The sequence below is a fragment of the Mastigoproctus giganteus genome, chromosome 14 (genome assembly GCF_048544385.1).
Source record: "Mastigoproctus giganteus isolate SK-2022 chromosome 14, ASM4854438v1, whole genome shotgun sequence".
Classification (NCBI taxonomy): Eukaryota; Metazoa; Arthropoda; class Arachnida; order Uropygi; family Thelyphonidae; genus Mastigoproctus; species Mastigoproctus giganteus.
Genome location: NC_143588.1, coordinates 42,913,056 through 42,938,864, shown reverse-complemented (window position 1 = coordinate 42,938,864; position 25,809 = coordinate 42,913,056). Strand labels below are relative to the sequence as shown.

Sequence of the window (25,809 nt, the reverse complement as noted above, 5' to 3'; positions counted from 1 at the left end):
GGTCAAAAAGGCTGGTAGCACGTGCTATGTCTTGAGTGCATTATTTTTATGATTACTGAGTGGCAGTAATTTAAACTTATTAGTGGTTGTGGATTATTTCTTATTAATTCACACGTTGCAAATTATTTTTGCAATAACATTTGTGTTATTGTGAGGGAGGAAGAGAATGTAGCAACTCCAGAAATCAGATGAATTGGTAAAATATATTAAAATGAATGAAGTGAAAATATTAATTTTATATTACATTTTTCAATATAAAATTTATAGTTATATAAATTTTACATTGAAAAAAGAAAGTAGGGTCACAGAATCAAAAAAATAGGTAACTACCAATAATTAATACAATAAACAGTAGTGATCTAAATAATTAATCATTTATTAAATTGATTAAATGATTTAAAAAAAAAGAAAGAATTACATACATTTATAAAGATTGTGTATAGCTAAATTTGTGTATAGCTATATTTACCTAAATTTGCATACTCAGATCTTGTACTAGGTCGGAATAATCTCTTTGGCACTTGTGGTTTAGGTGGTAGAGGTCCTGGCTCATCAGATTCTGTTGACTGTATTTTGAATACAAACATTTAATATTATACATACTAATTCATAGTTAGAAATAATCTAGTAATCTATATTAAATGCATAATGTTCAGTGGTGATATTACTGTAAGTCATTTTAAAATGTTTTTCTTAACATTTTCAAATATGATTTCTTTAAAAATACAAGATTGAAATAAAAAAAAAAAAAGATTAAATCAAAGAGAAGTGATATAAGAAGGATAACTTACAAATAAAGATAGTGAAATTATTAAATGTGTGCTCTGGTAGAAGTAGAGCTAGTTTTATTAATGATGCATAATGGTATACAAGAACATTGCTAGCAGAGATAAAGAAACAATTATCCCACTGTATAAAGCAATGGTTAGGACAAGGATATAACCTCATTTTAGAAAGAAGGGAGGGTAGGGAAGGGAAACAAGATTAATTGGAGTGTATTCTTTGAAGTGTATCCTTACCAAGAAAGACTAAGGTTCTGTAAATTGCAGCATCTAGAATTTAGGCCAAGTCACTATTTAAGGCATTAAAAGATTGAGTAAACTAAGTGCTGGTGGCATCTTTACTCATTCACAGTGATACACACGAGAGATTGAAAATGGATGGTTGCAGAATAGATGTGACTTAGAAACTGTCTTAAACTAAAGAGCAGCACTGTTAGTTTCTAATAAATTTAAAGGAGGATTTGACAAAGTATTAGAAGGGATAGATAAATGAAGTGGTAAAAGGTGGTTTTTTTTTTTTTGACTAATGCTGTATAAACTTACTTTCATGCATCATTTTGCCAGGATTAATGCCAAATATGAAGGTGATTAGTAATGAAGCTATTGAAAAGATTAGTAAAAGTACTAATTACCTCTAGGATGACCAAAACAGCAGGCATGTGGTTTATTTATTATATCATTTAGTTTTTTTGGGATGAAAGGGCAAGAAAAGTTTAAAATGCATTTAAAAATATTCTTTATTCTGGCAGGATATTGGATAAGAGCATATAATATTCTTAGTAACATCAGTCTTGTTAACTAAATAAATTATTTCTCAAACCACCTCACTTCTAACACTCATTGATGCAAAGCTGTAAAAATTAAAGCTAAAACCAAAGCTCTATAGAAAATTAACACAGGTGGGCATATACTTTGTACCAAATGCAGTACTGTGAAGGATCTTTTATGGCTATACTTTTCTAATTGAAAAATAACAATGGAGATTGAGAGTAAATAATATACTGAAAGAATACTAAAACTTGCACTGACTTAATTCTAACAGATATTTAATTTTTTTTTGGCATACCCAATACACCAGAGTGTTCATTAGAAGGTAAAAATTAAATATGAAGTTCTGCTAGTGACTAAGCAGAACTAAGAGAAACCTAACTACCATGTTATACAAGGGTTACCTGTACTCAACTTGCACAATTCGACTTTACGTAAGTTTTTGCCAGTCGGTGCAAACTTAAAAAAAATCGTGGAAACATATTTTGCATCCTGTAGGAATAAATGGAGGTATCCTGAAAATATCGTAATGTGAACCCAATAACACATTGTTTTTTTTTTGGTAATTGTTCTAAGACCTTGGAAGTTGAAATTTTCGCTATATAACTAAGCTATTTCTCTAAAAGGTCATTTTTATAATGGAAATTGCACTACACTTTCATTGTTATCATATGTTCCATTATAAGAATCAATTTTGAACATCTTTTTGATATTTTTCTAAAACACATTTCTGGAGGTCACTACCATTAAAACAATTTGCACTTTCCAGTTTATTGGGCTTTTCTGTTAGCGGAATCTATTATAAACAGGTAATAAACTTGATCTTATTGCATTTGCAATAATCCCGATAACTGGAATTGTGTGGGTTTTTACGTTATTATGGTGAAATGTGTTCTTCTCCCTTCACTGAAATCTTCAGTCATATAAAAAACAAATAAATTTTCAGAATCTTCTCTTCATTCCTATTTACTTGTTACAATGGTGAAGGGAAAGGGACCAACGGAAAGTGCAAGTGATGGCAGTGCTAGGAAACAAAACAAAATTGATTTAGAAATGAAGATGATTAATTAAGAAGTACGAAGCAGACAAAGGTTGTCATCTATTGCAGGGAATTAGGTCTCACTGCTTCAACAGTGAATACTATTTTAAGGGACAGTGTGCGTATAAAAGAACATGTTAAAGGATCACACCGGCACCAGTCTGCCCCAACAGTGATCACAAAACAGCGTTCAGGTTCTATATCAAAGATGGAAAAGCTCTTAATAATATGGATAGAAAATCAGATTCAGAAGCAAGTGTCCCTGAGTCCAATGGCCATTCAAGCAAAAGCAAGAAGTATTTATGAAGATATTAAAGATAAGTATGGTGAACCCCCCCAAGCCAAGTTTGTGGCAAGCAACGGGTGGTTTAATAGGTTCAAACATCACACTGGTTTCCAAAACATTAAAGTATGCGGTGAAGTTGCCAGTACCGATTCTGCAGCTGCAGAGAAATTTTGTGATGTGTTGGAAAAAACCCCTTCTAAATCTGCACAGCCCTCAACTTCCATAGCAACATGCTTATCAGCTGGTAAGTTAATTCTGGCAACAATGTCTCCTCTCTCTTTTTGTAATTTTGTACACTTTTGTAATTTTTCCTGCACATGAGATAAAACTATATTCAGGTAAGTAAAATATTTAATTAATTCAAATATATTGTACATGTTACTGAAGAACAATGTTTGAGTTTTTAATATGCATTACAAAAGCTTTAAATATGTTTGTCCAATTTGTTCTAATGATGATACAAATGAACTGTTGATATATGATTGCCGGATTCATTAATTTTCACTGAACATCTGTTTGGAATTTCCAGTTCAGCTTTGAATAAAACATTGTTAGTTGCCTTTCTGGGGGCAGAATTTTTCTCAGTTTGGTCCTGTGCTTGTTAACAGGAGAGACTGTTTCTTCAGGGATGGAATACACTTAAATACAGAAAGGGTACAAGAATATTTGATGATGCTATCGAGGCAGTGTTAGGTAGGTCAGAAAACTTTGCTTTAAATTCTGAATTTTTTTAAATTTTTAACGGAAATTGTTTCTTGGGTGTTTATTTTCTTTTTCACATCTTCCATGGTAGCATCTGGCTTATGGCCTTAAACATTTTTTGTAGTTTCTTATAAGCAATTTCATGCTTATCCTTGTGTGAATACTCCCCTATAGTTCTGTTAACCCACAATAAATAAAAATAAAGTTTTTCAAATTTTCATACTTGCAATGACAAACACCTTCCATGATTCCAAAAGTGATCAATATTACTGTCAAGTATTCAAAATACTGACAATAATATTGATCATGTGAGGCTGCATAATAGTCATCAGTAGTTTGACTTGTTTCCCCATATTTTCTGATTCACTGGCTTCCCTATTATATATTTGAACTGGCTGCTGTTAGTTCCTTAATGGTACATGTGAATATGGGATAAACTTTTTTTAAACCTAAATTTTGAGATATTTTTTTTTCTCTTGAAATGAGTTAAAAATATTTTATATAAACAAGTTATATGCTCCTTTATATAAATTTTGATAATAAAATCAGTCCTTAATTCCTTGCATTTCAACCTAGTCTGTCTGTTATTTTAAATATTGACATTATTATATATGTTATTTTACATATACTGCTGTAATTACACACTTAAAAAATTACATTTCTCATCTCATGTTTAGGCACTTGTCCATAGAGCATACAGACCTCAGTTTAAATCACAACAAAAAATTATTTTATGACCTCTGAGGCAGAGTGGTCAAGCATGATGGCATGAAAGTGAATGCACTTTTTTTGTTGTTCGAGCCTCTGTGGCTACTAAATATGGTATGATGTTCACATTCTCTCTCTCTCTCTCTCTCTCTCTCTCTCTCTCTCTCAAACTCTGACCTCATGTGGTCCTCCAGCAGTATGTGACAATGTGGAGGAAATAGCAAATAAATTGGAATTTTCTACACAATGAAAACAGTTCATGCCAAAATTTGGTTGACTGCAAAATGTGTTATTCTAAATAAGCGAGTGAAAAAAAAGAAGTTATTGAAACCTCAACTTACCTTTGGACGGCTATACACATCATTAATCTTTGAAGTAGGTATAAGAGAATTAGCACGAGGTGGTGGTGGTGGCTTTGGGGGCCTCACTGGAAAGCCTCCACACTTGGAACTTCCAGATGGTGTACTGCTACTAACTGAAGACTGTGATGAATGAGAAGGTGTGGGTGATGTTGGAACCTTTAGTGGCCCAGAATTTACTATGGTCTATAAAAAATTTATACGTTAACCTTAACTGTTGTTTTATAGCAGTTGCTTGAAAAAATGTTATTATAAAAGGAAAAAAAAAATTGTGATACATTCTTTTAAAGATTTTCTGCATGTTTAAATATATCAAAAATTTTGTTGCAGAAGTTAATCTTAAGATATCCCTAACTGTCTCAAGCAATGTATTTTAAATTACAGTAAGTACCTTTTGCAGAGTAAACCTCTTTAGTGAACAACCCAGTACTACTTTGATAGATACTATGGCAATAATTTCTATAATAAATATTATAAATCACATGAATATTGGAAACATTATGGCGATTGATGCTATTCAATGCAAATTTTTCCAGGCAGAATAATAAGTTCTGTTTTATAGGTTTTCTGCGACTTTCATTCGACCAAAATTTATTCACCAGAGGAAAAAAATATATTGCATTAGAGAGCAATGTAAACAGAGCTAAATATATTCATAATGGTTTCCACAAGGTTTTTTTTCTTTCCAATAACCATGAAGCAAGGAGGCCTTTCAAGCTGCCTTCTACAGCTCTCAAATCAAGAGTCCTCTGTTAAATACCTCAGCATCAAATTGGACTGAAGTTAAACTGAAAGCAATGCCTGTAAGCTCACAAATATTGATTGGAGATGTGGCATGAAAACCTTTTGATCTTTTGCCTTGTAAACTATTTACTTTTCTTCTGTATGGAGAAGTGGAGGAAGATTTGAATTTTCACAAAAACAATTTCTTTTGCATAGAATAGATCATTTGGAATAAATACTTGCCAATATAAACAACAAAATAAATTTTCATTTGCAATAAAGACTTGTATGTAAGCGCATCTATTGAGGATTTAAATTGTATCAAATGTAAAGTGAATGTGCTCCAATTTTAATAAACCATAAATAAACAAAAGTGACATTTTTTCTCCAAAGCTTTTTGTCTAAATATAAGATGACTAAATGATTAATTCCTTAAGCACTCCAAACATAAGGTGATTCAAAATGTATATAAACTAAATTATAAGTGTTAATTTTTCATTGACAAGTTGATGGAATTTGATTCTAATTGCTGCAGTAGCAGCATTAGTCATCCCCAAATGTCCAGTGGTTGTGGTTGTTGTATATTACGTGTATTCAAACTATCCACTTCCACAATAACAGATGGAAATTTGTTCCAACAATCAACCCCACTTGCTGAAAGCAAACTTTCTCACATGTATTCTGCAATCATCCTTCCTAAATTTGAATTTATGCTCCCACATGTATGCAGTTTGAGCAAGAGGAAGAATCCTATCAACATTGAGATCACCTCACCAGTGCCTAATCTAGAGACTGGGCACCTGCAAGGTGAGATTTTTCATATAGTCATACAGCTTTAGCATATTAAACATTTGAAATTGTAACACTTCGTTGGATCATATTAGCATACAAATCACCATGTCAGTACAACATGTATATTTGCACTAATGTTCTTTTGATTTTTTTTTGCCACATACTATATATAAAAAAGCTTACAGTAATGTTTCACTACAACATGTATTGTCTCTGAACTTGTCTCTCATTTTTTTGTAATTGTGATTGATAAATAAAGCAGCCTTTACTATTTTTTGAGAGGGGAGGTTGGTGTTTTGGCTTGTATTTCTAGACTATTGGCAATGCAAGTTAAGAGTTGAAAATGCATAATTTATTTTCTTTGAAAATAAATTTCTTTTATTAATATTTATGGCTTTTGAAACTTAGAGAGATTATCATCCCTGGGCCATAATGTCTATCTTGCACTGAAAATGAAAACCTGCAGAATAAAGATTTTTTTTTTTTTTTTTTTTTTTTATTATTATTTTTTGTTTTGTTTTGTATTTTTATGGTAAACTGAACAATTACAGAAAACTATTCTCTGGTGTTTATCATAATCTTATTTGTGATAGACACCTGAGAACAGCTTGAAATTAAGAAAATGTTAATGGTATTTAAAAATTCCAATTTTAAAATAAAATTCCAATTCAAAGTTTGCAAAAATAAAAAGACAGAGAAACTCTATAGTACCAACTCTAATATGATGATGAGACAATAAAGGGGTCAAGTCAAGTCAGAGAGATACTCTCCATTGTAAATCAGTGAGTTGGCAGCAATGTTAATGTAGTAATTCCTAATTATACCTAAGCCATATCATACTACATCAATACTACATCATAACTACATCAATATACAAATCTTCTCCAATATAAAATATGTACAATTTATTAAAAATCTCCATATCAGTGATGCAAAAATTGTGCCAGTACCCTCACCTTGGAGTTTACTATCATTATAAGGTGGGTCATAAGACAGTAACTTATTTAAAAATACTATAAAAAATAAATGAAGCGTGATATGAGTGTGAAACATAACCCAAATAATAGAAGAAACCATCATGTTTATTCCATCAATATATAAATAAAATAAAAATGTCTTCCCTTCTGAACATGCAAGCAAATGAGAGCAGCACAATTGCCCACTGCAGTCTGCAGTTTACTCTTAATACTGGTAATAGTTGCAATTACATAATCTGTCAAATCATTAACCAGTCTTGGCTACTCCTGGAAGACTTTTTCTTTAAGAAACTCCCATAGGGGAAAAAATCTGTAGCACACCGATTTGGTTGAATTGGAGGCCAGTGAATTTGAAACCTGTTGCAAATTAAGTATCAAGGAAAATGTTCCTTAAGACATTGCACTACATTACCAGGTACATGTGCTGTAGCTCTATCTTGCTAGAACCAAGTCTCTTTCACTATGTGCACACCTCCAAAAATAACCAAAGATTTGGATATATTATTCACTGTTACTGCTTCCTTGTTTTTAGGGTTCTCAAAAAATTATGGCCCAGAAATCATTTTGGCACCGAACCCACAACAGATTTCTTTGGAAATTCAATGTCATCTCCACAAATTGTACAGATTTTGTAGATGCTCCAAACAATGGGGGTGGGGGGGGATTTTTCCAACCTTGCATTCTGCTTGTTTATTTATCTGTTGAGAATCAATACAGGGTTCAAAATGAAAAATTTTACAAAGCATAGCACTCATCAGCATAAATATATGATATTACCAATATATATGATGAACTGGAATGGCATTGTGGCATCCATTTTTCAAACTCTCAAACATTTCATTGTGACTAATAAAAGGGATACCGCAATGCCACTGGGTACAGAATGGATGCCACAATGCCATTCCAGTTCATCATATATATTGGTAATATCATATGTATGCTGATGAGTGCTATGCTTTGTAAAATTTTTCATTTTGAACCCTGTAAATGCTCTTTAGATTTGTGATATTGAAGCATCATACTGAATCTATGAAATACAAAGTGCAAATGGATTAACATTTGCACTTGATATGTCATGCAGCAGGAACTCCTTTTACTGACAGGCTGGTGTCTAAGCATTCGTTGAAGTGCACCGTTTCTATATTTGTATTTCGCTCGCTGACAGGAGTTTTATAATTAAACATATATGCTTTTAATATTAAAAATGGAATTTTCACAGTTGTGTTCAGAAATGAAAAATAAGGGCGGTATCAAAAAGTGAATTTTTTTTTGTTGATTTTTCACATGTGGAGGTCTAGTGACCTCATGCAATTAGAGGAAGAACAATCCTTTTCAAGCATGCTGATGTTAATTTGTGATTAGCTAGGAAGGCACATGTCATAGTTATATATCAGAAGTAAATTCAAGATTTAGCAGGGTGGTAACAAATTTCAGAAAACCACAAGCTACAATTATATTCATGTTCCCATCTTTATCAAATGAAAATTTTTGAATCTATTAGCATTAGCAAGGGCACATGATGCAAGAAAGCAAGCTTATATAGCATTAGCCAAAAAAAAACAAAAAAAAAAAAACAACTACACACACCCTTCTCATTTCACCCATTCACTAGCTCCAAATGTTTGTCTAGTTCTGCCTTGAATCTGTTTAAGCTATCAACTTCTACAACGATAGAAGAAAGTTTGTTCCAGCAATCAACCACCCGCTAGCTAAAGGCAAACTTCTGCACATCTATCCTACAACTGTCTTTCCTCAATTTGAATGTATGCCCTCTCAGGGGATTATTCTGAGCAAGAGGAAGAATCCATTTTGTCAATGTAATATTTTATATAGGCATATTATACCAATCTTACTACTTTCTTTTAACTATTTAAAATTTATTGTGCGCTGCATAACAAAAACAAATAATAATAAACCCACCAAGAAAGCAATTAAGTATTCTGATCTAGAGCTATGCCAAAGCATAGCGCAAAGAACAAGAGCTGTATTGTTTTATTTACTTATTTATTAGCATTAGCATTAGTAGAAGCATATGATGCAAGAAAGAAAGCTTATGCAGCATCAGCCAAAAAAAACCCTTTCACTTCACCCCTCCGTTTGTTCGAAATACCTGTCCAGCTGAGCCTTAAATTTATTTAGGCTATCAACTTCCACAACAAGGGATGGAAGTCTGTTCCACCAACCAACTACCCGCTGGCTAAAGGGAAATTTCCGCACATCTATCCTACATCTGTCTTTCCTCAATTTGAATTTATGCCCTCTCAGGTGATTATTCTGAGCAAGAGGCAGTATCCCATCAGCATTGAGCATGCTCAAACCATTCAAGGCTTTGTACACCTCTATCAGATCACCTCGCCAGTGCCTAGTCTCCAGACACTGTAATTTGCAAAACTTAAGCCTTTCTTCGTAAGAGCAACCCTTCGTTCCGTTCACTAACCTTGTTGCCCTTCTCTGTACTCATTCCAGCAGCTCTACATCCTTCTTGAAATGAGGCCTCCAAACCTGTATACAGTACTCAAGGTGTGGCCTGACCATTGCCTTATACAAGGGAATAATCACCTCCCTATCCCTGCTAGAAAAATTCCTGTATATCATTGATAAGACACCATGAGCTATTCTTGTACCCGTCTACACTGCTCAGAGAACTTCATATCTGCCTGCACAATTACCCCCAGGTCCTTTTCATTCTCTACCACTGTCAGTGTAGTACCACAGAGTTGACACGTTGCTCTGGGGTTGCTGTTTCCCCATATGTAGTACTTTACATTTGTCAATGTTAAACTTCATTTGCCACCTCTCAGCCCATCTGCTCAACCTTTCCAGATCCTGTTGCAGCAGCAGCAGCAGCATAGCGTCAGTAGCGTCCTTAACAACCCTGCCAACCTTTGTATCGTCTGCAAACTTGGACATTAAGCTTGATATACCATCATCAATATTATTTATAAATACAGAAAACAACAATGGACCCAACACTGAACCCTGAGGGACTCCACTAATAACATTAGACCATGATGAGCAGTGTCCATTAATTACCACTCTCTGTCTTCTGCCACTCAACCATCCCTTTATCCACAGCAGCAATTTGCCTCCAATGCCACACTGCTCCAATTTGTGCAGCAGTCTTCCATGTGCAACAGTATCAAAAGCCTTTCTAAGATCCAAATATATAATATCAAAGTTATTCCCTGCATCCAATTCTTTTGTGACTACATCATAGTATCCAATCAAATTGGTGAGGCAAGACATTCTCTTTACAAAACCATGCTGTGTCTGAGCTATAACTGAATTCTTGTCAAGATGATCCTGCAGTGCTTCTTTAACCAGTGCTTCCATTAATTTTCCTGGAACAGAAGTTAAACTCAGAGGTCTATAATTACTTGTGTCAGCCTTTGATCCTCCTTTGTGAATTGGGGTTACATTTGCACATCTCCAGTCTGTGGGTATCTCCCCTGAGTCCAAGGAAGCTCTCATAATTATGGCTAACAGATTGCTTGCTTCCTTTGCTGCCTCCTTTAAATAATTGGATAGATCCCATCTACCCCAGGTGCCTTTCTTGTGTTTATCTTCAACAATTTCTCCTCCACTTTACTCTCAATTATTACAAGATAATCTAGCTCACTGCCAGTGTTTACTTCATCTATGGCATTCCCCTTGCTGAATAACTCCTCATGTGTGAATGTAGATGCAAAATATTGATTTAGTTTGTTAGCTACCTGAGCAGGATCATGAACAGTTGAACCATCGATATCAAGTGGACCAATCTGATTCATCCCCTTCCTTCTAGAGTTTACATAAGTAAAGAACTCCTTGCTGTTTTTCTTTGCATCCCTTGCCAAAGATCTCTCGTAATCTGCCTTCGCCTGCCTAACCTCCTTTGTAACTTGGTTACAGATCAACTTATATCTATCATAGGCTTCTGTGTCACATGTTAATTTATATGTATCCCATGCATTTTTCTTCTCTGCCATATGTCTCATTAGTTCATCTGACATCCATTTAGGCCTGAACCTTGAACAATATTCTTTTAGCATTAGCATTAGTAGAGGCATGATGCAAAAAAGCAAGCTTATATAGCATCAGCTAAAAAAAAAAAAATAAATAAATAATAATAAAATAAAATAAACCCCCTTCCCATTTCACCTATCCATTCACTCCAAATGTTTGTCTAGTTCTGCCCTGAACTTATTAAGTTGCTGACCTCCACTACAACAGATGAAAGTTTGTTCCAACTATCAACCACCCGCTGGCTAAAGGAATTTCTGCACATCTATTCTACAACTGTCTTAACTCAATTTTCAATTTATGCCCCCTCAGGTGAGTAACCTGAGCAGGAGGAAGAATCCCATTAGCATTGAGCTTGCTCAATCCATTCAAGGCCTTCTACATCTCAATCAGATCACCATGCAGGTGCTTAGTCTCCAGAAGCTGCAATTTGCAGGACTTAAGCCTTTCTTGGTAACACCAACCCTTTGTTCCACTCACCAATCTCATTGCCCTTCTCTGTACTCATTCCAGCAGCACAACATCTTTCCTAAAATGAGGCCTCCAAAAGTAATTGAGTACTCCTGATCTAGCGCTATACCAAAGCATAGTGCAAAGAACAAGAGCTGTATTATTTTCTTATTTATTTATTTATTTTTTTTTTTGCAGAGACTTTAAATTAGGACTTCCAAGACATTTAAGTAAATTTCATTTGAACACACAAGAAAATTTCTGGCACTTTTCAGCATTTAAAAGAGAATAAAAATTTCTGATGACTATGATTCTGCTTTGGATCACCATCTAAGGTTGGGAAGCAGTACTTTAGACAGTGGTTGCTACTATTTGTACAAAAATAAAAAAATTTAAATGCATTTTCATTTTAATGTCTTAGTCTTATATAATCTTTTTCTGATGTAGGGCCTTAATAATGAGTAAAAACATCATTGCTAAGCAATAATATAAAAAGAGAAGAAGAAAATCTGTTAGCTAACTTTATTACTTATCCTGTTGGTGTAAAGCACTTGGCAGAATTAAAACTGGCAAAATCTCTCATAAAAAAAGCTGAAGTGGCAGTTGCCCCATCCAGTTTTAAACTTATATTGTGTAAAGGGCTGTGATATATGAAGCAAAAATGATTTTGGCACCTGAAGTAAACCTTAAATCTGGTATATATCTTCTTGTCTAATGGTCTGATGCCTCCTAAAAAATACCACTCCAACCACCCAAAAAAGTTGCACTTGAGACAGCTGCTTTATGTATTGCAGCTGTTTTATTTTTTTGTTATTTGGTTTTTTTAGGAGCATTAGCAACTAAGACCATATTTGCTCCGGGGATATGCGGTGGTCATTCCCTGATCTTTTCGCATCCTCCGTATTTGGTGGTCAAGGGCTTGAAGCCTGGTCTAATCAAGAAGTGTGTGCTATGCACTGCTGCTCCTGCCCACCTGGCTATGGAGGCGCCTATTGCAGCTGTACTGATTATATCACAAGATGGTTTCACATAATAATTTGCCTGCAGTTTTGTTTTTTTCAGAAATTATCTGAAAAATCATAAATCAATAGACAAATTTCAGTTCATATTCTAATCAAAGCAATTTTTGATTTATCTTACTATCATATATATGAGTATATACAGTATACTTAGTATAAAAAATATTGTTTTAATTTGCTAGGCAGGAATCTTGAGCGTAAACCTCCAATTTTTCCTTCTATTTATGCATTTGTGTTAATATCCTTGGTGTTGGTCTTTCCCTCAGAAACTTCCGATTCTGGAGTGTACATTAGGTTCTGAAAAGCCACTTCCATCCCTGCTTATTACTGTTATGATAGGCATATCTTTGATCACTGTTGTGCACAGGAAACTGTAATGGAACTGTCAATTAGATTTTTGAATTTTTTTCATTTTCAGTCTACTTATAATTTAGGTGTATTTATTTGTTGTCTCCCATCTCTGGCAAGATTAATGTTGTTATACATTACCTACATTTTATTCATAACAATATGAACAGTGTTTATATTACCATGAATAGACACCCTGACTCTGTTGTCAGTGTTGTTAAAACTTTTCCTATAAGTTAATGTGGGTCTGCTTTCTATTTTGTAGATGATCTTTGAACAATGAGCATAGTTGGTCTTGCATTCCAAATATATACCTATTCTGTAGTGTTTGTATAATGGTATCTAAACTTTGACAAGTCAATAAGAACTTATTGCATTTTATTGTTATTTATTTATTTTTTTTTTTTTAACTAATCCAGTGATAATTAGGTGTTTGAAATTTTCCAAGGATGTTACTGTTTCCTCTTTTTTTGTTTGTAAACCATGCTAAGGAGCATTGAGAGCCAGCATAAGCCCTGAAAAAAAAAAAACAGCCTTACCAGGCTGGCTTGCCTTTCTACATGTAGGGGCCCAGAATTGGAATTTTACAAATCCAATTCTGGGCCCCTACACAATATCTAGGCATGGTGTAGCTGATCTACTTGCCCCCTCCCCCTCTTCTTGTTGCCTTTGGCCATACTGTGCTTCTGTAATAATACACAAATTTCATTATGTAGTTAGTTTGTGGATTTTTATTTTATTTATTTTTGCAGAAATGCAACTAAGGTTATGAAGCATCAGCGTGTTGTCTGTAAGCTGCATGCATTATAACTTTCTTGATTTTCAGATGAAAAAGTCAAGTTTTTGTGTGGGGGTGAAACAACCCTTGTTTTTAACTAACTCTTCCAAAGTGTGCAAAAGCTTATAAAAATTCTCACTTTTCACATGGTTTTGCAGCAATCATAACTACTATGCTACCTGCAGGGTAGTTTGTGAAGTATAATATGCTTTGCAATTTTATTAATCACTGCTGATGTGGCTATGGATCTCTAGTTAGTCAATACTGTTTTCCAATAAACAGTTTGTTTATTGGTGAAATTAATGGGGTCTTTGCATTACAGATGATCATCGCTATATGTCAAAGTATTCTAATTAATTATAATTATCTAATTAATTATAATAATATTAATTATAAATAATCTGATTTGCTACAAGCAAATAAGATTACTAAAAAACACTGAAGAATAATAATAGTTGGTGAAGTCAAAGATATTTATATTTATCTATTTAAATAATGCAGCTTTTCAGACTGTTTTGTTTTACCTATCAATACTAAAAACTATAATGAAAATAATCATTTTTCATTATATTAAAAAATTAATGTAAGTAATTAGTACAAAGACTACATTCAGCACAGTAAATAATCAACCCAGTTATAATTAAAAGTCGGGCAGAAGTCTGGTTTTTTTTTTTTTTTTTTTTTTTTTAAATATAAGAGACTGTATATTTGATAAAATGTTATTAATAACCCCAATATGAACTGAAAATAGAAAAATAAATATGAAAATAACATTTGCACTACCAGGAAGTAACTTATATATACATAAAAATATTGGGGGTGAATTAAGGGTATGGAGGTCCTATTAAAATAATATATGTATGCCTATACTAGTAAGAGCTGGTATATGTGATAGAGACCTATGGATTTATAATTAGTCTATGAGTTAATCCAACTATGATCAAGATTAAGAATATGCAAAAGCATTCTTAAACTTCTTAATTCAGTTTTCTATTTAGAAATCTTTATATATGCTTAACAATCTTAATATAATTCCATGTTTGTATATTTTTATATACCTTATACAGAGCCAGTCACTTATATTAAGTCACTGGCTCTGTCATCAAATCTGCTGGTCACTTTTTCAGTCACTTCTAATAGAGACAGAAGGTAGAAATTTTGTACATATTCCTAATTCACGTGACAATGCATTCTATCAAAATTTGGGCTAAATCTATCAAGCAGTGCACCGTTCAGCCATTGCATGTCATATTGGCTATCTGGATTTATACCTGACCCGGATTTCAGACCTTTTTCACACTTCTTATATGATTACAATTTTGTAAGCAAAATCTCTTTTGACATAATCATACTTTATTTATGAAAAATGTATGAAAATTTCTATTCATAAAAAATAAAAAAAATAAGAAAATAAAATGTAATATAAAAAAAGTTTTTCAAAAATATACCTTAATTCCGATAAAATATAAGGTGTGGCTTTTACCCCTGCAACATAAAATGCCTCATTTTAAACAAAGGTAAAGGCTACATTATATTTTATCGGAATTAAGGTATATTTTCGAAAAACTTGTTTTTTATATATATTTTTTTAATATAAATATACATTAAAGTAGACAAAAATCCATTGCAAAACTTACTGTGGAGTAACTTCTTGAAGCTTTTGGCCAGCCATTATGAGAACTTGAGTCTGATTGAAAAGATACCATATCATGTGATCCATTATGCACATCAGTTTCTTCTCTAGTTTCATTTATAATATTGTAATCATTTATACTAGCCTGAGAAAGGCGAGGATTATATGTTGCATTAATAAAATTTGCGTGTTCAGTTTGGTCCATAAATGTAAGATTTTCAAAACTATTCTCCCTGTTCATGAGATCCATAGGATGAAGTATCTCCAGTTTTTTTGACCGATCAAAATCACCTAATTTCCATGCTTTTGCATTTCGATAGTTTGGATCCATCTGGTAATCATCTGAATCTTTATTTAATTTCAGCAATTTCTTTAAAGAAAATTTCTTTTTTGGTTTTGACCCTTCATCAGAACCTAGGGCAAACATTTTACATTTAGAATACTGAGATAACAAAAAAGAACTTTTAGATTTCACTACTGGCTGAATGGAATAACTTTTAGTACTGTCTCCATTACTCCCTGGAAGAGAATTGGATGCATATGTTTCAGGAACTGGATTAATTGGCACTGTTTTACTTCTAATCGGTGTGGAACCAAAATTTTCGGCAGTTAATGGCGATGGCACAGATGTGACGGAAACTGAACTGCTAGGTGGTTCTTCAGAAGGTGGATCGGGAATTCTGGGTGGTGCAGGGGCTTGCCGTTTTACTACACTGTATCTTGCTTGCTCTAATTCCATAGCCAAAGCTGCAAGTTTTGATTCCCTACCTTCATTCTTTTGAAGTTGATCGGATGTTAAATTACTGCCAACTTCCTGATATATGTTGCTTTCTGCATAGTGATTACTGTAAGAAGTTAAAGCATCCTCATTTTCGCAATGTGTTTGTGTAACGTCATAATAGATTGGTTGCTCTTTACTAGAGCTTTCATCTTCATATGGTGATGAAGTTGGAAAGTTGCAAAGTATCAGTGCCGATTTTGTTGGCTTAACCGGTACCCTGGGCTTTTCTCTTGCAGTTTCACTTTTAATTATCACTGTATTTGTGCTCCTTTCAGGCTGGCGAGATTCGTTTCCATTAATATCTGCTTCTGCTTTTATAGAGTGTGGTTTATCACTTTGCATTACAGTAATATCGGATTCCGGCGAAATTTCACACGTAAAGGAATTCGTTATTGTAGGTTCAACCGAAGTACTCACTTCATCCGACGATGACGACGACGTACTGTTCCGATTCACAAACAAATCAGCTCCAGGCGTGTAGACTGCATTAGGGGCACTAACGTCAATTTTATTTTCATTGCCATCTGAAAAAGTGACGTGCAGTATGGAAGTTTGCGGCGCACAATACTCAGGAAAGCTATTTAGCGGCATGTTTGGCACGTCGCTTTCGTGTGCTGACTGGAGAGAGGCTACATTTGATTTTCCCGTTTGTGGACTACCGGTCGATGAACACGTAACCGTTGCGTCAGAGCTGGATCCGAGAACAGCTGCCGCTTTTACAATTGAATTGTTTGTATGCTCGGTGACCTCGACAATATTTCGTTCGGACTGATATGCTTCGCGATGTTCATCAGTACATATTGCACTTGTCTTTCGATTTACGCCATCACTATCAGACGAATGAAGGTCATCTGCGGCCGACGCAGTCTCACTACCGAGTGAAGTAAGGGAGGATACGTTGCTTTCGACGTCAGATTCATCCAGGCAAGTCGCTTCCTTTGGAGGCTCTCGTAGGGCCGATGCTGCTTGCTCGTTTACCTGCTGCTCGTCATAAGAGACTTTCAGAAAAAAAGACTTCGCACTCGGTTTGTTGGAAGATTTCACTTTATGTCTTGCTGCCGTTCCGTAAATTAGTTCACGTTTCTCTTTCTCGCTATTTTTGTTTCCAGCACACCCACACTCAACTGAACAAGCATCATCGTGATGGGTGATATTTTTACTCTTTGAACTAAACGAAGTAGTGCTATTTTTCAGGACAGCTGTTCTATTATTATCATCATCTGTGTCCTGCTTGTATTGTGTTTTGTTTGGTTCCAAAAGGGAATGATCTTTGTGTTCCTTAAGCAAATTGACGTTGCTGGAATTAAACTCCGTATTTTCCTGAGTGATTTTTGATATAACTTTATCTTCTTCGCTTTCTTCCAGGCAGTCATTTTGTTCTTCATCTGATTCTGCAGCTTCCCAGGACTGCTCATCAGCATCATAGTCTCTGCCACCATATCCAATAACAAGGGGTTCTTCTTCTTTGAAGCCAACGCAGTTTTTTCGCTGAACGGACTTTTTATCCGTTTTAAGAATACTGTGCAAAGTACTGGAATACGCAGGCACCGAATTATTGCCAGTCTGTTCACTTGGCGTTTTTATTCCATTTACATGGTCCTTTTCAATGCCGTTCAATGCTGAACTTATAGTAAGCAGTTTTCCATGAAAACCATTTTCTAATTTGAAAGGTTGACCTTCAGTTTCATTTCGTGAATCAAGAAGATTTTTCCAAGTGGTCCGGGTGGGTAAAAAATTAGGACTATCAGTAATTGGAAGGTCATTTGTTTCGCCACTAGAACGTAAAGTGACGTCTTTAGTACTATGATCGCCTAAAGATTTGAAGCAGTTTGAACATAAATCTTTCTTCCATGCATTTTGTACAAAATTCTGGCAGATAACCGACATCTCTGTGATTACAGGAACTTCTCCAATTTTCTGCTTACTAGGTTAGACTAGAAAAGTTAAAATAAAAAAAAATATATATATATCAATATGATTAAAAATTAATTACAGTCAAACTACAGTCTCATTAAAAATTTACTCTGAATTATCTATATGCATTTTATTTACAATAATTTGTTGGAAGAGAATATGTAAAACATGAGTTTTCGAAAATTCCATAAGCAGTTTGTGAACAAAATGGCATACGCTAACTGAGTAGTGTGTTTTGTGTATGAAGGTTTTATCGTACTAGTAGTATTATTAGGATGCAGCGCAATTAATATTTTTCTCAAGTTTAGACTGGTGTTATTAATGACATTAAGTAGAGAACTGTCGTCATGGCACATGTGTTCACTGTTTAGGCGTTTTGACTGGCCTCTTAAGGGCCCAGCCAGCAGAAATTAACACAGCTAGCTCTCGTCTAGTCCACATGGAGGTGGGCCATCTACTCCACTGTTTCTCAACGGGTGGCAGGAGTATCCTTAAGGGTACACTAATACAATTTGAAAACCGAATTTTTGTTTTTAAATTTTAGTTATTTATCATTTTTGTATTTTTAAAACACTGAAATAAGGTTAATTGGGGGCGGTAACTAACGAAAAATTTCTTGACACTTGTGTTGAAGTTTTCGGTATTTATATTTTTAAAACCATGTTTATTTACGTCTGCATTAAAATATATGCATATAACTGAATGGACTTATTTCGTCTAATTTTTTTGATTATCCGACTTGCACAATCCTAAGTACGATGGCAAGTTTATTGCTTATAGGCTTCTTTTTTTTTTTATAAAAAAATTGCCTATAAGCAATAAACAGCACATCTTAAAAAGTTGTTGGTAATGATGGTACTTAACTCTTCTTCTCTCTCTCTCTCTCTCTCTCTCTCTCTCTCTAAGGGGGTATTCTACAAAAAAGGTAGAGAAACATCTGTGTATTCTATTCGTTGAAGCTCAAGCTCTGCATTGGGCTGCCCACCATGGCTTGGAGATTCCATAAGGCATGCACTCCCTCGGTGACAATTAGTGGTTTCTTCACCTGTCACTCATTTGGAGATGTCTTAGTTTGATTTGGTTCGGTTCCCGTCTATGACTGGAGGAATGTCTAAATTCCACTTCAGTTGAGTCTGTAGTTGCCGAACAATGTACATATTGGTCCGTGAACACACACGTGTACAGACAATACACAATGGAGCAATACACTGAAAGGGAGACGGATTGATAGGAGGAGAGGGAAGTTATTAGTAATGGCCATATGGTGCAAAGCCTAAGGCTTATGCTGCACCAGCCAAAAAAAAAAAAAAAAAAAAAATCAGAAATGATGATATCCAGCTCAGGACCCTGGATGTGTCAAGACCATACTCACCAGATGTGAGCCACTGGTTGTTGAAATAGGTTAGAATTGCATGTTGTGCAGGATGAAGCTTGTACAACATACAAATCGACCCTTGAACACACACTTCTACAAACCGAAAATATATACAGATATAAGCATAAGCTTGGGGCGAGGGAGTATTAAAATGTCTCTTTGAACAAGGCCAAAATGTTTCCCTGCAAACTGACATACAAATTTAAATTGCTGTACGATTCGACGGCGTTATAGCGGGAAATGGTGTTTTCTTCGGTAGTGCATTTAGCTTTATGTGACAACAGTACACTTACGTGAAGCAGCAACTAATATTATAGCGAATCGAAAACGTTACAGTGTTTTCGAAAAAATATTTTTATGGAGGTGGTATGTGTTGCTGTAAAGATATTAGTGGCCTTCTAAACGAAATGGATACCGAACACAATTCTAATGAATGCGTATATTTATTCGTGCTTAAAAATTAAGTTCAAAAGTAGTTTTATTTGCACATTAGAAATGCATTCCCTTGAGTTCCCCGTTCCTATTGTTAGCTTGAATGAATCAAGAAATTATGTCCAAGCTCCTGAACGCAATGAAGTACCATGACTTTGCTTGGAATGTCAGTGGTGATCTTAAGATAATTGGAGTACTCATTGGAACATTCGTGCAACATAAAAACGTTATGTTGTGCAGGGAAAACAGGGAGGAATTTTTACCAGAGAGAAATAACATAAAATAATGTTGCTTTCCACCATTGCATGTAAAGCTTGGACGAATGATTAATTTTGTTAAGTGTTTTTAATAAAAAACGAAGTCGATTCTATCACCTAAGGGAAGTGTTTCTCAATTTAATAGATGCAAAACTGATAGAAGTCATTTTCATTGGGCCTCAAACAGAAAAACTCCTCGAAACCAAGATACAGGACACTGAACTAGACGCATGGCAATTGGTTCAAGGTTGTGCATGGACTTCTTAGAAGGACGAAAGAAGACAAATTATGAATCTCAGGTATCAGCTTTACTGAATGTTATAAAGATTCTTGGAAAAGCGGTTCAAGGTCTCTAGGATATTACCAAGAAGAGGAATTACTACTCGTTTCTTAAAGGAGGTAGAGAAAAGGGACCATAAAAAAACATTCTGAGTGGCAAACGTTTCTAAGGAAACAGAATTTATTTGGAACATTATATGTTTGATTAAAATATTTTAAAATGAATAGACATTTTAAGATAACATATTTGTTATTGTATGATATTTGAAATCATTAAGTTACTGAAATTTCTGTACATCTTTCAATGGACGCGTGATAGAGACATAATTTTGGGATTTAGCGGATCAATATTTCCTTTAGAATCGGCAATTCTTGCTCTGGAGGTCGGAAATATTTTTAGGCCATTGTTATAGGACTCTATAATTATATCCCAAGAAAGACGCTTCACCACTGAAAATATCAAACACTGTTTGATACAACAAACCAGTCGTGGGGTTTCGTGGAAGTGCGTTCATAATTGTTTTCCACGAATTGCGTGTTTACATGAGTAATGAGCTACAATTTTTTTTTTTTTGAGCACGGTTTGATAGTAGGCGCCAGACGTGCCGGTGCTTTTTTTTGTTTTTTATTTGGTTTTTAGGAGCATTAGCCACTAAGGCCATATTGCTCCGCGATATGCGGTGGTCATTCCCTGACCTTTCCGCATCCTCCGTATTTGGTGGTGACCGGCTCGAACCCCGGTCTAATCAAGAAGCGTGTGCTACGCACTGCTGCTCCTTCCCACCTGGCTACGGAGGCGCCTACGTGCCGGTGCAAGTAATATGGATACTGTTGCCCGTCTTTCTCTGGCAGGGTTTATGCTGCACGCGAAATTTCTATAAACATTGGTATGGCGAACCTTTCTTGCGTAAAAAAAAAAAAAAAAAAAGGTAAAGTGCAGCCATTATCAACCCACTGCAGGATGGAAGCCTCCGCAACAATTCATGCTGAGGGAAGTGGACCATAATCTGCCCGCTGGTCCAGTGCGGGTTGGCAGATCGACCGTATTCAGCAGTCAGGGGCTTGAACCCCGGTCTACTCAAAGAGCGTGTGCTACTGCACTCCCGCTCCTGACCACTCGGCTAAGGAGGCCATTGTACCCAAAGTAAACCGAAAAAAAAAAAAAAAAAACCAGAAATTTTCGTCGAGTACTGGTGTGGCAGGGAGAGGACTAACTAAAATTAGTAAACAGTCTATTGTTGTTATAAATAAGTAGCAATTCCTGAAAGCTTATAATGAGAAACTTCACTATATGACTTTGCACACAATTACACTAACGGCTTTTCCCAGCGGCTGATATTTAAAAAAAAATTGACTTCAAATAAAAAAAAAACTATAAACATTTATGAACTTAAGCCTTTCTCGGTAACACCAAGAAAGGCTTAAATTCTACAAATTGCAGCTTCTGGAGACTAGGCATCTGCGATGTGATCTAATTGAGGTGTATAAAGCCTTGAATGGATTGAGTAAGCTCAATGCTAATGGGATTCTTCCTCTTGCTCAGATTACTCACCTGAGGGGGCATAAATTCAAATTGAGGAAAGACAATTGTAGAACAGATGTGAGGAAATTCGCCTTTAGCCAGCGGGTAGTTGATAGTTAGAACAAACTTCCATCTGTTGTAGTGGAGGTCAAGGCAGAACTAGACAAACATTTGGAGTGAATGGATGGGTGAAATGGGAAGGGTGTTTTTTTTTTTTTTTTTTTTGGCTGATTGCTATATAAGGAAAAAGGTTGCCTTATCTGACAAATCATTGTTGATCTATCATCCATTCCAGAATTGTCCTTTGACAGTATAGTGTGGGAAAGAACGTTTGTGATTTCTAGCCATACGGTAAATTATATATATTGTTATATAAATAATAAATGACACTATTATACCATTAGACACCTATGCGAAATTATTAACAAAATAGGTATAGGTTTTATTACACTTATATGTAATACAAGCTCAATTTCTACACTAAATTGTTAGCAGGTGACGTTTCAGGATTCTTGCCGAATCCCATCAGACCATAATTGCTATGGCGGATAAATTTTCTGTTTATACTCCGGCACGACAACCAATAGAGTTTACAATAGAGTAAACTCTTCAGTAGTATTTACAATAAATCGTCAATGCAAATATTTATCGTATTTAGGAACATTCCTAGGAATGTATTGTTGTAATTGAATTGAGAGCTAGGAAGTAAGAGGGCCATTTCCATAGAGTCATAGGGTATGTACAGTTTTCACAGTTACCATTTTATCTGGTATTTTATCTTGATGATAGTTTCTAAGTTTTCACAGTTTCTAAGTTCCCGAACGCACATCTTATCTAAAGTTAAAGATTTTTAGTTGTATTTGCTTTATATATATATATAATCTTATTGTCTATCAATTTATTTTACATAGTTGTTAAATGTTCTTCTATTTCTCCCCCCTCCCCATAGCATTATTTATGGTCTGATGATGAGGTTCGATAAGAATCCTGAAACGTCACCCGCTAACAATTAGTAAAGAAATTTAGCTTGTATTCCATATGTTTCATAAAACGTTTCTTTTTTATAATTTCACGTGGTATAATAATAATAGTAATAATAATATTATTATTATTATATAGCATATAATTTACTGTGTCTTATGATAATTTTGGAGCAGATGACGGATGCAATGGCACATACAGGGAGAAGTTTTTTCGATGTTTGCGGTTTTTGGTGCATTGATAACTTCGGTAATAGTGCGCCAGTTCAAATGGTGTATTAGTTTCGATTTTTTTTTTTTTTTAATCGTGTATAATGTTTGTTCACAAGTTGATTTGCATATTTACAGCGTTTTCTTGTTTATTTTGGAATAAAATGTCAAAGAAAAATTTGGAGCGGGTGACGAATTACAGTGACAACATTTTTTTAGGGGAAAAGTATATTTTATTCACCAGGGTGGTGTATCACTTACGAAATAAATGACCCTGGCTTCAATTATACATTATGAATGAAATTAAAAAAAAAAAAAAACAAATACACAAGCTGCCGTATAGCTTATTATCAAAATGCGAATAGCCTGAATTCCCCATTCTCGGTATTGTGCAAGAATATTTGAGCAGATGTACAACGTCACATTAAAGCTAAGATTACACAAATAAGGATAAGAAACAGCTGTTCCGACTATGAATGACGGGGACTGTTAAAAGCAACTATTGTATCTGGAGGTAGTAATGGGTGGGCTTACCTTATTTTTATAACATTAAATGTATAGAAAACTTTCAATTACTAACGAAAAAAAGATCGTTGAAATTTTCATGCTGAATTTTAATCTAAATTTTCGTATATTAATAATTTAGACATGGACAAAAGCTCTGTCCTTACAGATTTTTAAACCAGCTAACTGCATTTTATTACAAGATAAATGCATAAAATAAACTTCATATACATACCTGTGCAAAAGTTTAGCACGCTTATGCTCATATAAAAAAAAATAATAATAAATAAATAAGTCGATAATTTGTACTTTCTTACCTTCATTGGTGGTAGAAACAAATTTGTAGTGAATATTTTATAATACAGTATACATATACATTACCAATGTAATCCGCTTGCGCATTCAAACAATAAAACCACGAATAATTTAGAATGCAGTACTTGATTCCACAACAATAATAATTTCAGTTAAACTAAAAGAACTCTGATGGAAATTGAAGTTCAAAAAATTTTTTATCTATGTCTTGAAACACGCAAATGAACACTGAACCACCGATGGAACTCATTTAATTGTGACAATTATCCCACGACGAACGTTTACGAGTACATATACTGTACTTTGTGATCAGAGGGACAAACACTAGTTGACTGAAAGGGTTGCCAGCAAAGAGTACGACTTCTCGTATTTATCTGCTTATCGCTTCCCTTTTCTCCTCCGCGTGAGACATGTCTGAGTTTCCCATCCAACCACTTATCGGGTCTCTTCACAGAAGCAATTACGATCGCAGCTTCGTACCGTACTATCGACAGCAATTAAAATTTTATATTTTCTCCCCCTCTTCCCCCACCTCCAGGTATTTGCAATGTTAGCAGCCAAATTTTTCGGAGAAATATTACATAATATGGTCTATTAGATAGTATGAATCAGAGCTGTAATACTCAATATGTTCTACGTTGATAATGATATTAGTAAATTAATAAGAGGAGTTTACCTCAATATAGTACGTGGAACACTTCCGTATGATACCCTCCAGAAATTAAAACGGAAAAAACGAAAAAACCGACAACTTACCGGTACATTAAAGTAAAATATAAATAATTAAAGTAAATTATAAATAATTAAATAATCAATTTAACACAATTCAAAATCAATTCAAAACAATTAAAATTCAAATTAACGCAATTAAAAGAATCTAACGAAAATATTCAAAACGATTTTCCTTCCTGAAGCTGACAATGCTTTTCGACCGACTGTCGTGATCACAGGAATGAAAATTATCGAATCAGGCTAAACCTGCAACTTAAATAGTGATTATGTGTCTTCGCGCATGCGCGTAAAGGTCCACGCATCGGAGATCAAATATGGCCGCCGAACATTAACAGAATTCTCGTGTAATTTAATTTCAACGGTTTCTGCAATTAATAGTCGCTTATAATTACGTTGAACGTTAAGTATTTTGGCCTCGTTAAATAAAAAAGTATGTTTTTCGTTAATGGCATGAAAGGCTAATTCTGACGCTGCTGAACGAGAAGCACGAACAGAGGCTTCGTGTTGATTTACACGGATATTAAGAGAAAACCGCGTGGAACCCTGATAAGACGAGTCGCAATCACCGCAAGAAATGTTGTATACTAGATCATTAATTTGTGTTGCGAACGCCGAAAGAACCGAGCGATTGTTCAGTATAGTGTGTAACTTCCGTATAGGCCTAGCTATAATTTTAAATTCGGTATCTTTAAAGAATCTGTTAAGCTGTTTGTGCCACTGTTCAACATATGGGACAGAAATAAAGTATTTTTTGATATTACTATTGTTGATTGGTGCAGTATTTTGTATCCTATCCTTAGCTTGTACCCTAATTCGATTTATTGTGTTAATGGGATAACCCCTGTTCAAGAATCTGCTAGTTAATATTTGTATTTCTGAGTCTAAAGCAGAATCCGTCGTTGAATATTTATAGGCATTTAGAAATTGATTAAAGATAATCGATCTTTTGTAGGTGAACGGGTGGTAGCTATTATAATGTAGAAGCATACCGGTGTTTGTGGGTTTTCGATAGATGCTAAATTGTATTTTGTTCGAGTCCCGGGTAAGCGTGAAATTTAGAAAGTTTAATGACTTAGTATCCGTATCTTCCCTTTCCAATGTAAATTTGAGTCTAGAATGAATATTGTTAAACGAATGTAAAA

At 34.6% G+C, this 25,809-nt stretch overlaps 1 protein-coding gene across 1 annotated transcript in view; it reads right to left on the bottom strand.

Moving 5' to 3' along the window:
- LOC150075087 (uncharacterized) overlaps positions 1–25,809 on the bottom strand; it is a 119,662-nt gene that overhangs the window by 35,067 nt on the left and 58,786 nt on the right. The window contains exons 2-4 of the mRNA XM_090389088.1: positions 15,371–18,081; positions 4,627–4,830; positions 470–566 (exon numbers count right to left, since the gene is read on the bottom strand). Of these exons, the coding sequence (XP_090245214.1) occupies positions 470–566; positions 4,627–4,830; positions 15,371–18,034 (2,965 nt within the window). The 5' untranslated portion in view covers positions 18,035–18,081. The remainder of the gene's footprint in view (positions 1–469; positions 567–4,626; positions 4,831–15,370; positions 18,082–25,809) is intronic.